Below are 18,111 nucleotides of genomic sequence, written 5' to 3' on the forward strand. Positions count from 1 at the left end.
TATAGGAGGGCAGTACCAGGCATTATAGCAGAGCAGTACCGGGCATTATAGCAGGGCAGTACTGGGCATTATAGGAGGGCAGTACCAGGCATTATAGGAGGGCAGTACCAGGCATTATAGAAGGGCAGTACCAGGCATTATAGGAGGGCAGTACCAGACATTATAGAAGGGCAGTACCAGACATTATAGCAGGGCACTACCAGGCATTATAGGAGGGCAATACTAGGCAGTATATCAGTGCAGTACCAGGCATTATAGGAGGGCAGTACCAGGCATTAAAGGATGTCAGCACCAGGCATTATAGGATCTCAGCACCAGGCATTATAGCAGGGTAGTACCAGGCATTATAGCAGGGCAGTACCAGGCATTACAGCATGGCAGTACCAGGCATTATAGCAGGGCAGTACCAGGCATTATAGCAGGGCAGTACCAATGTCAGGGTATCACCGTGCTTTGTTTTCTATTTGCTGCTGATTGCCATTTTACTTACCTCTCTCACTGAATCTGATGCGGAGTGTGTAACGCTGCTCTCTCATCTGGGCGCCCTCTTATGGCCAAACTGGTGAACATCATCAGTGTGAGACAGGTTGCAGTCCCAGGATTATGATCTCACACTTATTATTTTAAAGCGTTTCTGTTCAGTATGCTTTTGCCCTTGCGTTATCTCAGACTTGGTTGTTAGTCCCTGTGTTCCAGTTCCTGTGTATTACCTGGCTTGTCTGACGTCCCTTCTGGTTCCTGATCCCTGGCTTGCTCCTGACTTGCTGTTTTCCTAGTTCCTGGTCCAGGCTCGTCTGACTACTCGCTTTGGCTCCTGACTTGGCTTGTCTGAACAGCTCTGGCTTTGACTCCTGGCTTGTTATTTGGCTTGTGGACTTTTTATTATTTTTTGTTATTAATAAAGGGGTGATTATTTTTTGCACTTCACATCTCAGTCTGATTCCTGGTACCCTGACATTACGCAAGAGCCATGAATCCTGACGGTGCTAATAATCCACCTTTACCCACCATCATTTCCAGGATGGATGAACAGGATCACCGCTTGGATCAATTTGCACTAGCCCTGCAAACCCTTCTGACTCGCACTGCACATTTGGATCAGAGTGTCCCACAAGTTATGGCTGCTCCTGTTTCCTCTGCTAGTCCTACCAAGAGCATGTCCGGTTCTGCACCTCTATCTCAGCGATATGGAGGTGATCCTAATCAGTGCAGAGGGTTTTTGAACCAGGTGTGCATTTATTTTGAGATGTTACCTCAGGCGTTTCCCTCTCACAGAGCTTAGGTGGGATTTCTCATCTCTGTATTTTCTGACACGGCTCTTGCTTAGGCAAATCCCTTGTGGGAGACTAATAAACCAGTGATTTCAAATTACCCTGAATTTGTGGCCTCCTTTCAGCAAGGTACGAGATCTGTCGCTCAGTATGCCACTGAGTTCCGTATGCTTGCTGCAGAGGTAGGTTGGAACAATGAAGCCCTTGTTGCTGTCTTCTTTCATGAGCTCTGTAATGTGATTAAAGACGAAGTTGCTGCCAGAGATTTACTAGAGGATCTCGAGGCATTGGTGTCTTTTTTAATCCTAATTGACATCAGACTCAGAGAGAGGCCCTCTTTTAAGGAGCGCTTGCGGAATCCTCCTGTTCCGTTGTCTCCTACGTGTTCATTCCCACCCATGCTTCCCTCTCCTCCTATGCCTCCTGGTCCCGAGTCATCAGGTATTGCTGAGCCAATTCAGTTGGGATTCATTTGTATCTCCACGGCGGAGAGGGCCTTTAGGAGGAGGGAGGGGCTCTGCCTCTATTGTGGGTTACAGGGTCACCTTTTAAAGTATTGTCCTACACGACCAGGAAATACTCGCACCTAAGGTCCTGTCAGGGGCAGACCTTAGGTGGTTTATCCTCGTCCACGGAACTGCTAAAGGAGAAACCTTTGGTCACAGTTATCTTTTCCTGGGTGGACTCCTCCATAGTCATCCAGGCTCTTGTTGACTCTGGTGCTGCAGGCTATTTCATTGACAGTGCTTTTGTATCAAAGCACTCCATTCCTTTATTGCCTCAGTCTGTTCCGCTTGCTATTGAGGCCATTGATGGCAGGCCCCTTCAGCCCACATTGGTTACTCACAAAACCGCTCCATTTCCATGGCTGTTGGGGCTCTCCATTTTGAAACCTTCCAGGTGATAAACTCTCCGCATTTTCTGGTTGTTCTGGGTTATCCCTGGCTCCAAAAGCACAATCCCAGTCTCGACTGGCGCAGGTCCAAAATTTTGTCATGGTCTTCGCAATGTATTTCCACTTGTCTTCAGAATCCAGTCAAAGCCTTGTGCACTTCTTCGGTATCTCAATTACCAAAGGAGTACCGAGAGTTCCTAGACGTTTTTGACAAGGTGCGTGCCTCCTCCCCAGTCTTACGATTGTGCCATAGACCTGCAACCCGGAGCCATTCCTCCTCAGGCCGGGTTTTCTCTCTGTTGCGGAAAATTGTGCTATGGAGCAGTATGTTGCCGATGCTCTGTCATGGGGGATCATCCACAAATCCTGCTCTCCTGCAGGGTCTGGCTTCTTCTTTGTGAAGAAAAAGGGTGGCGAGTTAAGACCATGCATCGAATATAGGGGTCTTATAAGAATGCTTACCCTATTCAGCTTATTACGGAACTCTTTGTCCGCCTCAAGGGTGCTACGGTCTATTCTAAACTTGATTTGAGAGGAGCGTACAATCTCGTTAGGATCAAGGAAGGCCACGAATGGAAAACAGCATTTAACACCAGGAGCGGACATTATGAATATCTTGTAATGTCCTTTGCCCTATGTAATGCTCCTGCTGTTTTCCAGGAATTTATTAATGATGTCCTACGAGATATGTTGCAACAGTGTGTTGTGGTGTACTTAGATGACATCCTCATACACTCACCCACACTTGAGGCTCATCGTTCTGATGTCACACGGGTACTTCAGAGACTACATGAGAACGGCCTGTTTTGTAAACTTGAGAAATGTGAGTTCCATCAGACTCAAATAACCTTCCTAGGTTATGTAATCTCTGTTGCAGGGTTCTCCATGGATCCTGACATGTTGTCTGCAGCTCTGCAGTGGCCTCGCACAGTTGGTCTTCGGTCTATTCAACATTTTTTGGGCTTTGCCAATTACTATAGATAGTTTATTAAAAACTTTTCTTCCTTGGTCAAACCTATCACAGACATTACCCCGTAAAGAGAATGATCCACTCCATTGGTCACCTACTGCCATTAAGGCCTTTGAGAGTCTTAAGACTGTCTATGCTGCCGCTCCAGTTCTGGCTCATCCTAACCCTGTCCTGCCTTTTTGTTCTTGAGGTCGATATCTGATGCAGAGTGTGTAACGCAGCTCTCTCATCTTGGCGCCTTCTTATGACCAAATTGGTGAACATCATCAGTGTGAGACAGGTTGCCGTCCCAGCATTATGATGTCACACTTATTATTTTAAAGGGCCTCTGTTCAGTATGCTTTTGCCCTTGCGTTGTCTCAGACTTGTTTGTTAGTTCCTGTGTTCCAGTGAGTTCCTGTGTATTACCTGGCTTGTCTGATGTCCCTTCTGGTTCCTGATCCCTGGCTTGTTCCTGACTCTGCTGTTTTCCTAGTTCCTGATCCCGGCTCGTCTGACTACTCGCTTTGGCTCCTGACTCGGCTCGTCTGACTACCAGCTCTGGCTTTGACTCCTGGCTTGTGGACTTTTTATTATTTTTTGTTAATAAAGGTGTGATTATTTTTGCTCTTCATGTCTCAGTCTGATTCCTGGTACCCTGACAACCAGGCATTATAGGAGGGCAGTACCAGGCATTTTAGCAGGGCAGTACCAGTCATTATAGCAGGGCAGGACCAGGCATTATAGCAGGGCAGTACCAGACATTATTGAGGTATATAACAGCAGTGTCAGATCTTAGGATAAAAAAAGAGGCACATGCATACATTGGTGAATTAGAAGGCAGTGCCAAACATATAGGATTAACAGACCATGACAAGTGTTATAAAGAAATATGAGGGCAGAGCCTTGTCAGGCATTATATATTTGTAGGAGGGCAGTAATAGAGTATTATAGGAGGTCAGCAACATAAATGATAGGTCTACATTTTCATAGTCTAAGCCTTATGAGGAATGTAGGTGTATAACAAGGAACATAGTGGGAACCAAGGTCAGTGCCATATATTATAGATGAGTAGAAGGGCAGTGTCAGACATTACAGGTGAATGTCCTCATCATCATCAGGAAAGTTTTGTCTTTAAAGGAAATCAAAAAGTGAAGCATTGGGAAGGCAGAGTGACATTTTGTGTAGCTTAAATGAATGACAATCTGTATCTGTAAAGCAGAGAGCAGAGCCAATCTCTACTGGAAGATGGGAAGATGGTGCCTCATGTTATGGATAGGTCTAAAGAAGGTAGAGTGTATGGTGTTGCTGATGGTTAGGAGGAATATACAAGGCATTGTCAGGAGATTGACCATTCCATTCCATGGAATTATATTGCAGCTCTTTATCAAGTGCTATACAAAGGTCTTCACAAATTATATGTAAGAACTAACAATGTTAAATGGACATGAAACCCAATGATTCAGATAGTACATACAATTTTAAGAAATGTTTCAATGTATTTCTATGATCAACTTTGCTTCATTCTCTTTGTATTTATTATTGATACAATCAGCAGCTAGCTGTGGCTCCTGAGCCTACCTATGTATGCTTTTCAACAAAGGATACAAGAACAAAGCAAATTAGATTTAAAAAAAAATTGATAAGTTGTTTAAAATTGTATGCTCTATCTGAATCATGAAAGAAAATGTTTGGGTTTTATGTTCCCTTAATTGGTAATTAGTCATGCACAAGTCATCAGTTCTTATTCCAGTAGCATTCATAGGTGCAGATGAATGTAATGCTATACAAGTCCATGTGGTTTGTGCTGTTATTATTTGGAAATTGAACTACTAGGTATTAGCACTCATGCTAGTTGGGTTGGTATAGGAAATACAATATATCTGTAATTAGATTTGAATGAGCTTGTAAAAAAATCTCTAAGTACAGCAAACGAGGCAAGAAGATAAAAGGCAGATTATAGTGGAAAAATGACATGAAGAGCACTTCTGGTCTGGAGCAGAAACTGGTAACCCAATCAGCAGTGGTAGTCGCACTGTCCGCTGGGGACCAGCAGGGTTCTGTAGACTAGTCATGGTCATCATTAAAAAGTGTGTTGTTTTAATCTGATAAGCACTGCTGAGGCTGTATGACTACCACTGTTTTTTGGTTGGCCAGCAGTTTCCGCTTGGAACCCGAGCCGTACTTTAACTATGTGTTTAAAGGCACAATGTAACCCCCATATAACATACATATGTATTTTTTTATCATAAACAAAATGTTAAGTAAAACCTATTTAAATTGAAACTGATATTTTAAGGTATATGAAACACAAACGGCTAGATTACGAGTTTTTGTCGGTAATGGTGTGCGGTGCTAACGCACAGTTTTTCCTTACCACTCACCTACAGTAACGCTGGTATTATGAGTCTTTAGAAACCCGGCGTTAGCTGCAAAAAAATGAGCGTAGAGCAGAATTTAGCTCCACATCTCACCTCAATACCAGCGCTGCTTACGATAGCGGTAAGCTGGCAAAACGTGCTCGTGCACGATTTCCCCATAGGAATCAATGGGGCAGAGTCGGCTGAAAAGAAAACACCTGCAAAAAAGCAGCGTTCAGCTCCTAACGCAGCCCCATTGATTCCTATGGGGAAACACATTTATGTCTACACCTAACACCCTAACTTGAACCCCGAGTCTAAACACCCCTAATCTTACATTTATTAACCCCTAATCCGCCGCCCCCACGACATCACCGACACCTGCATTATATTATTAACCCCTAATCTGCCGCTCCGGACACACCCGCCACCTACATTATACTTATTAACCCCTAATCTGCTGCCCCCAATGTCGCTGACACCTACCTACAATTATTAACCCCTAATCTGCCGCCCCCAATGTCACCGCCACTATAATAAAGTTATTAACTCATAAATCTAAGTCTAACCCTAACCCTAACACCCCCCTAACTTAAATATAATTTAAATACATCTAAATAAATATTCCTATCATTAAATAAATTATTCCTTTTTTAAACTAAATACTTACCTATAAAATAAACCCTAAGCTAGCTACAATATAACTAATAGTTACATTGTAGCTACCTTAGGATTTATTTTTATTTTACAGGCAACTTTGTATTTATTTTAACTAGGTACAATAGTTATTAAATACTTATTAACTATTTAATAACTTCCTAGTTAAAATAAATACAAATATACCTGTAAAATAAAACCTAACCTATGCTACAATTACACCTAACACTACACTATAATTAAATAAATTACCTAAATTAATTGCAATTAATTACAATTAAATTAAATAAAATAAAGTACGAAAAACAAACAAACACTAAATTACAGAAAATAATAAAATAATTAAAAAAAAATTAAACTAATTACACCTAATCTAACCCCCCTAATAAAATAAAAAAGCCCCCCAAAATAAAAAAAATCCCTACCCTATACTAAATTACAAATAGCCATTAAAAGGGCCTTTTGCGGGGCATTGCCCCAAAGTAATCAGCTCTTTTACCTGTAAAAAAACGTACAATACCCCCCCAACATTAAAACCCAGCACCCACACACCCAACCCTTCTCTAAAACCCACCCAATCCCCCCTAAATAAAACCTAACACTACCACCAGCAGGGGGTGTCAATCAACCCGATTGTACTCGATCGGGTTGAATTGTGGCGGTTATGGAGCAGCGGTCTTTCAGGCTGGCCAGAAACACGGGGCATCAAGCTCCATTCGGAGCTTGATATATAGGCCCCAATGACACAACTTTGAAATATAATTTCATTATTTATGTTGCCCCATTTTGATGTAATTTAGCTTTGAAAATTGAGCAATTTCTAATTCTCATAACATGAAATGCACCCTGTTGACTTAGCAAGGCTAACTCTGCTACATATTGTATCTGTGCCTAATTGCTCTAAAAGGGATACTAAACCCACATCTTTCATGATTCAGATAGAGTATGACATTTTAAGCAACTTTTTAATTTACTCCTATTATCATTTTTTCTTTGTTCTCTTGCTATCTTTATTTAAAAAGCAGGAATGTAAATCTTGGCAGCCAGACCATTTTAGGTGCAGCTCCCTGGATAGCGCTTGCTTATTGGTGGCTGACATTTAGCCACCAATAAGCAAGCATAACCCAGGTTCTCAACCAAAAATGGGCCGGCTCCTATGCATCACATTCCTGCTTTTTAAATAAAGATAGCAAGTGAACAAAGAAAATTCGATAATAGGAGTAAATTAGAAAGTTGCTTAAAATGTAATGCTCTATCTGAATCATGAAAGAACAAAAAATTGGGTTTAATCTCCCTTTAACTGCAAGAACAATCCATCTAAATGTTTGTGTTGCATTTGTTTAGGGGCCACTTATTTTGCCTTTTCAAACAAATGAAAATAATAATGAGAGGTTTGTTTGCATCAGTTGAGATCTGAATTCACGTCTCCTACAAACAAAAAATGACATTGTTAACTATGCAGATATGATAAACCTTCAGCTGCAGAATCCACCATATTATTTACTAATACTTACCAAGCACCACAGTTAGCTGTTGGGCAGAAAGTGAGATTAAACAATGAGCAGCAGTGACAACCCAGTTTGGTGCAATTAACACCCCTCCACAAATGAAGGTGTTTCCTTGGATCAGCATTGCCTGCAAAAACACAAATAACAATAAATACATGTCAGCAGTTCATTTTAAGTGCAATACTATACAAAATAGAAGATGATCTCTTCCTGTTTCGTAACTCTTGACAAAGTTTACACAGAGGCAAATGAAACGCATAGAGGGAAAGAGAAGTTCAAGCGGTTCCAGACTCTGACAATAAGTATTGTTACAGACTGTTTGAATCCAGGTGATCCATAACGGGACCCAGGGAAACAGCTTAAGCTGACCGCGGCTCTATTTTATGTTACTACGAACCAATGATCACACTTTTGTAAGTGTTTTTAACCGGTATTATTTTATTAAAAGTGTTTTGCTACCTTGATGTGGGGATGCACATTTCTTTCTGTTTTATACTCAGATATCTATATCGTCAGAGTGTATACAACACACCTTTAAATATGGCAGCACCCCCAAAAAGAAGGATCACAGAAATAATGATTGATTGACATATAAGTACTCCAGCTTGAATTACCTTTTAGCAGAAGTATTTTATTTTTTTCTACGACCACTTAAAGCAACATGATACAATTGTCTCTGTTCCATATGAGAAATAACATTTTAATATCTATTACAGAACTTTTTAGTGGATGTTCCTGCACTGAACAACTTTTTCTGTGGGCATTATCTATATTAGTCAGTGAGCAGCTACATTTGAGTACTCAGTTCTAGACAATCATGTACTTCCTTTTAGTTTCACTTTAAATTTAATAATTTAATTTAAACTGCTTTTTTTAACCTTTTTTCTTGCAAAAAAATAAAATAAAAAATTCAACATGTTTAACTGCTCTGTCATATAATGTCAGCAAAATGTAAGCAACAAGTCCCTGTAAGCTTCAAGAGACAAATCCAAATCCAATCTGCTATAGGTTTTACTTATAATCAGAACCAATGCCTGGATATCATGTTTTCATCTGTCTCACATAGATTTATTTATGTTGATTGTATAAACAGATGGTAAGGATTGTTAATAGGGAGTTGTTGAATTTCTAATATAATGTTTTTATTGTTATTAAAGGTCAAAAAAAAGAATATACAGAAATAAGAAAGAAAAGGCAAAGACAAAAAATTACATAATCAATGGTACACTTATGTCATTTGGAACCAGAAAACATGGAACAGAGATACAGATAAGATATACAAGAAAAAAAAACAAAAACAAAAAGACAAGTCTTTACAGTGATAAATGATAAGTTCGGGTAGTCCAGTGTAAATTTTAAATAATTTCAACCCTTAAATTATTGAGAAAGGTGGAGCCACCTACAAATTAATTGTCAAAATCCTGACCGGCTTCAAGGAAAAGTTTTTAGCTTTTAAATTTTTCTAGGGGGGGCAGAGGAGGGGGGAAGAAAAAAAAAAAAAAAAAAAAAAAAAAACCCAAAAGGGGGAAAGAAAGGGGGAAAAAAGGGGAAAAAAGAGGTTTGCATCTTAACTTATATTCTCTAATGGTGATAATAACTGGTTCTGTAAATTGGTGTTTTTGTAGTGTTTAACAAAATCTAACCATTTTGAATTAAATCTATTATGTTGCTGTTCAGAGTTAATTGCGTTATCAAATTGTTCTATTGTATATTGTCTTTGTAATAAAAATGTTAAATTATTTATAGTCGGTGACTTTTTTTGGTGCCAATTTTTAAGGATGAGATATCTTCCACCCAGAATTACCGTATTACAGAAAGCTCTGTTTACCAGTCTGTCTGATGTGTCTAGTAGGAAAATTATGTGTTGTAGTTCTAATATGTGATTTGTAGCTGTCACCTTATTTAACCAAAATTGTACCCGTTTCCAAAACTGATTAATTTTTGGGCAACTCCAAAACATATGGGTTAAGTCAGCATCGGCTAAAGAGCAACGTGGACATACCCTTAAACCTTGTGTCGACCATTTATTTATTTTAGCAGGCATAAAGTATATTCTATGTAAAAGTTTTATATGCATTTCTCGCCAGCTTGCCGCGAGTGTGGCCTCGTCCAAGAGAATTATACTTTGTTTTACTTGTTCCCTTTTTAGATCTACAATCGTTGTTTGCCATTTTGAACAGATCTGTACAATGTTTAGTTCCCCTGTCTTAGTAATGATCATATTATACCAGTATTTAATAGAGCGTATACCTGCCTTAAATAATGCTAATCCCATTTTCATTCCTGAATGGGTCCATGGAAACTTATTATCTTCCATAGCTTTAAAGAACCAATGTCTCACTTGAAGGTATGCAAAAAAATCCACATTCTGTACATTATAAGACTCTTTAAGAGTCTCAAATGGCATTATACTCTGTAGATTGGGTTCTCTAAGTTGTGTTAAATAAATAAGTCCTGCTGTGGCCCATTTCCTAAATACTTGACTGCTAATACCAGGTGGAAAGCGTGGGTCACCTCTAATAGGAAGTAGATCTGAAAAATGGGGGTCACTATCTACTCTGCGTCGTATGTCTTGCCATGCAATTATAATATGATATAATGATTGTTTATTTTTAATACTCTTTGGAATTACTTTTTTAGGGCAGTGCAGAAGCGCATTTAATGAAAGAGGGTATACTAAATTTTGTTCTGCTTCTGTAAATGCAATATAGTTCCCGCCCGTAATCCAGTCCATTGCGATTTTTGCAAGACTTACACTATTGTAAATAGCAAAGTTGGGTAGTGCCAATCCACCATATTGCCTTAGTTGTGACAGTTTATATAATGATATTCGATTCGCACACCTCCCCCATATAAATCGTCTCATTAGTTGGTCTAACCTGCTAAGATATTTTTTTGGTATGATTAGAGGGATATTTTGCATTAAATATAATATTTTAGGTAAGACAATCATCTTAACTACATTGATTCTTGCGGTAATTGAGAGTGGAAGATTATCCCATTTCATCATCTCAAATCTGATTTTTGCAAATAGAGGTGGGTAATTTAAACTAAACCAATCTTCTGGATTGGCACTGATCTGGATTCCTAAATATGTGATGTATTGCGGGGCTACTTTAAAAGGGGGTGTGTATTGATTTTGGTGATGCTTACTCAACCAGAGTAGTTCTGATTTGGATATATTAATTGTGTAACCTGAAAAAGAACCAAAATTTTTTATAATTTCCAAAATTTTGGGAATTTCAGTCTGGGCATCCTTTAAAAGTAAAATCAAGTCATCTGCGTAAAGTAGAAGTTTAACAGGGATTTTGCCTATCTTAATCCCCCCTAAATTATCCCTTAAGGTAACTGCAAGGGGTTCAATTACTAAATTAAACAAAAGCGGTGAAATTGGACATCCCTGTCGTGTTCCAGATAAAATAGGGAAGGATGTAGTGTTTGAGCCATTAACCATCAAAATAGAAGTTGCATTGGAATATAAGGCACGAATACATTCAAGGAACTGATCTTTGAACCCAAAGTTCTTCATAGAGCAGAATAAATGGTCCCAGATAATAGAGTCAAATGCTTTATGGGCATCAACTGCAAGAATGGCGGAGTTTTGTTCACTTTTATTTTTAACATCTGCTAAGAAGTCTATTAATAGAAAGATTTTGCGTATGTTTGCTGACAAGTTTCTCTTAGACATAAAGCCAACCTGATCTTGGTGTATTAACGGGCTCATAATTAACTTCAGTCTATCTGCCAAAATTGCAGTGAATAGTTTGTAATCGGAGTTTAATAGTGAAATTGGACGATAGGAGTCTATTGATTCAGGATCTTTCCCTTTTTTTAGGAGTAATATTATTTTTGAAACTGCAAAGTTAGGAGATGGAATCTTATAGTTAATTAAATAGTCATTAAATAATTCCGTAAGTACACCTATTACTTCGTTTTTGAGAATTTTATAAAATTCTGCTGGTAGAAGGTCAGGTCCGGCGGCTTTGTCCAACTTCAAATTATTTATTGCGTTTAGGACTTCCAATTCTTTAATTGGTGCATTGAGTTTCTCTAAATCTTCCGCCGAGAGCTTAGGTAATGTAATTTTTTCCCAAAAATCTTGTTTATTTTTTACGTTAATATCCGCTACTGAGTATAGGTCCCTAAAGTATTTATAAAATTCTGCTTTGATTGTGTCAAGGTTCAATATTTTTTTGCCATCAATATTTAGTGACTTAATGTGATGCATCGGTTTCCTATCTTTTACAGATCTTGCTAACAATTTCCCTATTTTATTTCCAAATCTGTAAAATCTACTTTTGTTCTTCAGTTCTTGGATAGCAAATTTTTGTGATAGAAAAACTTCCCATTCTTGCTTAGCCTTCATGTAACTTTGCCAATTAGTCTGTGTATGAGATGCAATGTATGCGTTATATTTGTTTTTTAGATAGTTAGAAATTTCAGTCTCTCTTAAATATAGCTTTTTCTTAAACCTAATAGTGAATTTTTTAATTTCTCCTCTGGCTACTGCCTTAGCAGTTTCCCAGAAGATCTCTTTCTTATGTATATAGTCTTTGTTCTGTTGAACATATTCGTGCCATATAGCAATGAGTCGGTTTCTAAATTCTAAATTGTTTGCTAAATAGCGTGGGAAGCCGTAACTCTTAACTGGATCATATCTGTCTGTTTCCCACCGTGTCTCTAATGATATCGGGGCATGATCTGAAATGGTGAAGTTATCTATTTGTGCTTTTATATCTGAGTTAATAATTTTGTCTGACCCCAGAAAAAAGTCTATCCGTGAAAATGTCCGGTACTTTTTTGATTCACACGTAAAATCTCTGCAATTAGGATATAACAATCTCCAGATGTCTTTGATGTTTAATGCGCTAGCAAATACTTTAAGAATCCTGGAGGATTTTTTTGGGATCTGTTTAGTTTTATTTCCAGTTGCCTGTGATCTATCAATATTGTTAAAAACCATATTGAAGTCTCCTGCAACTATAAGATTCGTATTTATAGAATCATGTAATTTTAATTTTAATTTTTCCCAAAATTTTATATCTGGCACATTTGGGCCATAGACATTACATAACGTGAACATACGTGAATTTATAATAATTTTCAGAATAATAAATCGTTCCCCTGGGTCTATCTCTTGCCCTATAATTCGATATTCTAAATTTTTGCTGATTAAAACTGCGACCCCCCTTTTACGTGTTGCACATGGGGTATAGACAACCTCACTAACCCAGTTAACTTTAAGTTTTTTATGTTCTATTTCAGTCAGATGTGTTTCTTGTAGGAGTGCAATATCCACTCTTTTATTTCTAAGATATGTCAGGATCCTCTTTCTTTTGATTGGGTTAGTGACCCCTCCCACATTCCACGAGATTAGTTTTAGTTTTGCCATTTATACTTTATTTTAAGATAACAAACCAGAAAAAAAAAAAAAAAAAAAAAAGGGGAATCAAAATAAATTCTAACCTCCTTGCCCCTCCCTCTAACCCGAACCTTTATCTTTAATAGAACATAAGTGTTTAAAATATTTAAAGAAAAATGGACTGTCCTTGTTTTCAACCATTCTTTCATTTTTATACAAATCTTAACCTTAGTTATCTCGTTTATTATATGAAGGTAAAATAAAATTATCCAACTTGCCATACCATTAACTGTCCATACACCAATAAACAGAAAGCACAAAAAAGAAAAAGAAAGGAGAGAAGAAGAGGAGCACTTTCCTTATTTTTTAATAATTACCTAGGTTGGAACTTATTCAAAAATGCCTTGGCCTCTGCAATTGTTTCTAGTGTAGTTGTCTCATTATCCATATAAATCTTAATTTTAGCGGGATAAATTAAGTGTGCGGCTAGGCCCATGTTTATCATGTTTGTACAGAATGGAGCCATACTTTTGCGTTTTGTTGCTGTCTGGACTGAGTAATCTTGAAAGATTAAAATTCTGTTATTGTCAATCTCTAGGTTTTTCATTTTTCTGAATGCTCTAAGTATTAGTACTTTGTCCTGAAAGTTCAGGTATTTAATTAGGATAGCTCGTTTCTGAATAGTATTTTCTGATGTGTTTCTAATAAAGCCTACACGGTGTGCTCTTTCAACCGTAAAATTATGCAGTTTGGTATCAATCTCTAGACTTTGTGGCAGAGTCACTGAGGCAAAATATATTAAATCCTGAAAATTGGTGGTTTCTGGAAGGCCTACTATTTTTAAGTTGTTCCTACGTGATCTATTTTCTAAGTCTTCTATTTTGTCAGTAATTTCTGAAATTTTTATATCGTGTTGTTGTATAGAGAGGTTTTGTTTGGTCACAGAGTCTTCAGTATCTGAAATTCTTGATTCAATTTCTGTAAGTCTAGATGTAAAGTTTTTCATTTCTACTGAGAGTGTAAATAGTTCTGTTTTGATATGGTCAAGTTGAGGTGATAGAGATAGTGCTACCTGTTTAGAAATTTCTTCTATATCATCTTTAGAAATATTTACAGTGGTCATTTCAGGTCTAATATCGCTAATACTTTCAATACTATGTCTGGGCTTTCTATCCTTGGGTTTTGCTGGCATTGCGTGTGATTTAGGTGCAAAATATTTGTCCATGTGTCAGAAAAGAAAAAAAAACTAGGGTGTTTACAGAAATAAGAAATGGGATATGTGAGAGTGACAGAGTGTGTAAAGTGACGAGCCTGTGTTTAATAGTGACCTAAAAAGAAAAGGGGAAAAGAGAAAAGAAGAAAGAAGAGCATAGTAAAAATATATAGGAAAAGTGCATAAGTGTTTCTAGTATAGGTAGTTATATTGTGTGTTAGGGAGTGTTCTCCTGTATGAGTTTGTGAATATGCAATGGTCAACAATTGTCATCTACTTCAGTAAAATTTGTAACTCAACTACTCCTCTCTCCTACCTCTACTATACCCTAATTTCAGAAAAAATACTTTTTCAAATATATCAGTAGGCCTAACACTCTAGTATTCTAGTAAACCAATTGATATATACTATATATTCATCAGAGCAGAACAAAGGAAAAGAAACATTTTTCAACATTTGGTATGTGCTGCACATCTATCAAACCATAACAATTTACAAACGTTTTTTTTTTTTTTTTTCAACATTTGTTGTAAACTATATATCCATCAAAACACAATCTTTCACCAGCTATGTAAGGGTGCAACACCCGCCTTTAAATTGCTAGTCAAGAAAGTAGGGAAATAGTAAGACTACAAAAAAAGAAAAACAGGAGGCCAGAATAAAACAAGGAAATAAAAAAAAAGGCAAGGAAAAAAGAAAGAAAAAAAGGAAGAAAAAAAAAAGTTCCTTTCCGTTCTCTCCCCTTTTCAATAAATTTAAATAAATGTCACTCAGATCCTAAGTGCGCCATTCTGTTTCGATCACTAAAAAACGATCAGTTGTAGCAGTGTTACATTTTGCTATTGGCCAGAGCAAGCCACCAAATAAATTTTAGTCATTTATGCCTTGGATATTATTCACACACAAGCACAGGTAATTTCTCCTTATGTCTCAGTTCTTTTGTTGATGTTAGTGACCTTACGGCATATGTATAGCGGTTAATAATAGACTTTAGGTATGTCCTTGGAACACATAATCATGGGATTATATTAGCGGTCCAGGAGTACTAGAAAAGGCGCCCCTTTAAGCAATCTAATCCAATGGCTGTAATATGAGGGGAAAAAAAAAAAGGCTAGCAGCGCCAACTCTTTCAACCATAAACTTTTATAGTCACAGGTCATCCACTGACTGGCTTTAGGTATATGTTTCCACTGCACATCTTGCTATACCTTACTATCTTCACCCTGTACCAGGTCAGGGACTTACTTCCATTTTTTTTTTCAATCCCCAATATACAGTCCCGGCCAGCCCGCCTCTTACCTTCACCCTGTACCAGGTCAGGGACTTCTTACTTGTCAAATGCGGGGGGGATCCTACCTTCCAGAGGTGCCAGGTTAGGCAGCTAGCGGTGGCGGTGTTGTCTTGAGTCAGGCCAGTGCCCCTTCAATGTTTCCAATGCTACTCAGAACATAGCTTCCTCATTGGGGGCTTCCCACTCTTTCTGCTGCAATCACGGCTCTTGTCACTCAGCCTAGTTACTGGGTTTCTGCCTTAGATCTCACCTCAGATCTCACCCCGCCGTCAGCTGACAAAACTTGGCAAACGGCCGTAGCAAACCGGCCTCTGGCTGCTCCGCGACTTCCACACACTCAGGCGGATTACAGCGCCCAGGTCCTGGCTGTGGTGTATGAAACCACGGCCTATGGCAACTTGGTGTGTCGGCGTGTTCGTGCTGCCTTAGTCAGAGGAGCGCGTAGTACACCTGCGCTTCCTGCTCCTCCCACCGGAAGTCAGCTTGAATTACCTTTTGAGCCGACATGTGTATGGTGGAGACCGGTAACATATAGATACTGCTATTATACTTGTTTGTTACCAAGAACATTACACTGATTGCCTTGGTGTGATCCATAACAGAAATGGGACTTTGAGTATTGATATTGAATTTAATTCTTAATATTGTGTGTATATATATATATAAATATGTGTGTGTATACAGTACTGTGCAAAAGTCTTAGGCCACCATTAGATTTTTGTTTTAGCAAAGTTTTAATGACCATCCATATTTATTTTTCAGTCATTTTATTATTATACAAACAGAAAATACAGGAAATATGTACACAAAATATAAAACCCCCCCACAATTTTCAGAACAAAATGGCCTTTTCAGGTAAAAGTCAGTATTTAATGTGACATCCCTTTAATGTGACTAAGCACATCTTGAACTCTTTTGGGGTGACTGTCCTGAAGTTTTTTGAAGTAATTTTCTGGTATATTATACCAGGCTTCTTTCAGCACTTCCCAGAGTTGTTCTTTAGATTTAGGTTTTTCTTTCTCTGTTCAGAAGATCCCATACTGCCTCCATAATATTAAGGTCTGGACTCTGTGGAGGAACAGTCTATCTTTTTTTTCTCTCCAAATATGATTTCACTGCATTAGCAGTGTGCTTGGGATCGTTATCATGCTGAAAAATAGAAGGAATGGCATGATGAATTAAAACCTGTCTGTACCTTATCGCCAATACCACTGGCAGAAATGCAGCTCCAAACCAGGACAGACCCTCGACCATGTTTCACTGAAGTCTGCAAGCCTTCATTCTTCCATCTCTCTCCAACTCTTCTTCTTACATATTGTCAACGACTGGACCCAAAAATGTCAAAACTTGGTTTTGTCACTCTATAATACTCTTTTCCACTGATCTTCATTCCAATTTTTGTGAGCTTTAGCATATCTTAGCCTTTTCACCCTGTCCCCCTTCCAAAAAAGTGGTTCCTTGGCTGCTACCCTTCCACAAAGATCATTCCTGATCAAGCTTCTTCAGACTGTAGAAGGGTCAACTTGGCATACAGATGAAGCTGCCAGATGCTGAGTCAGGTCCTTGCTGGACTTCTTCCGGTCTCTCAAAGAAGAAACTCTAAGAAAATTCTCATCAGATTTTGAAAGTTTTCTTGGCCTTCCAGTCCTTTTTTTGTCCTTTACCTCTCTTGGTTCTTCAAATTTCTTTATAACAGATTGAATACCACATCTTGTTTATCCAGTTTGTTTGCTGATTTGCCTTTGAGAGTTGATGCAAAAGTATAATTTTATGTATGTCAAATTCTGTGATCTTTGGCATTTTAAATGGAATGATGTGATTGAATGTTGGTCTTATTAGCAAGCTTCCAATGAATTAAACTCATAACAAATGTGTATGTAATGCTCAAGCATGTCTTGCACAAACCTGGTGTAATAGACCTTTTTCACAGCAGTCATTTTAACATGAAATGGTAGGACAAATACAGGTGTTAGCTATGATATTAATTAGGGTTCCATTCCATTTAGGTTTACAAGAGCTAGGTTATTGCTATTGCTAAAGTGTAAGGGGAGGTCACACTAAATACTTGCCACTTTAGCCTATAGAAGCTGTTCATACTTTTTCTGTTTTTTAAAGGGACAGTCTAGTCAGTCTAGTCCTGAATACACTTTCATGATTCAGATAGGGCATGTCATTTAAAACAACTTTCCAATTTACTTGTATCACCAATTTTGCTTTGTTCTCTTGGTATTCTTAGTTGAAAGGTAAACCTAGGCGGTTCATATGCTAATATTCTTGAAGGCCGCCTCTTAGCTGAATGCATTTTGACAGTTTTTCACCACTAGAGGGTGTTAGTTCATGTGTGTCATATAGATAACACTGTGCTCACGCACATGGAGTTACCTATGAGTCAGCACTGATTGGCTAAAGTGCAAGTCTGTCAAAAGAACTGAAATAAGGGTGCAGTTTGCAGAGGCTTAGATACAAGGTAATTACAGAGGTAAAAAGTGTATTAATATAACTGTGTTGGCTATGCAAAACTAGGGGATGGGTAATAAAGGGATTATCTATCTTTTAAAACAATACAAATCTGGTGTAGACTGTCCTTTTAATACTGCATACAAAT

At 38.1% G+C, this 18,111-nt stretch overlaps 1 protein-coding gene across 1 annotated transcript in view; it reads right to left on the minus strand.

The window, feature by feature from the left end:
- F7 (coagulation factor VII) overlaps positions 1-18,111 on the minus strand; it is a 123,935-nt gene that overhangs the window by 11,688 nt on the left and 94,136 nt on the right. Inside the window, exon 7 of the mRNA XM_053707773.1 lies at positions 7,647-7,767. Within this exon, the coding sequence (XP_053563748.1) occupies positions 7,647-7,767 (121 nt within the window). The remainder of the gene's footprint in view (positions 1-7,646; positions 7,768-18,111) is intronic.

The sequence above is a fragment of the Bombina bombina genome, chromosome 3 (assembly GCF_027579735.1).
Source record: "Bombina bombina isolate aBomBom1 chromosome 3, aBomBom1.pri, whole genome shotgun sequence".
Classification (NCBI taxonomy): domain Eukaryota; kingdom Metazoa; phylum Chordata; class Amphibia; order Anura; family Bombinatoridae; genus Bombina; species Bombina bombina.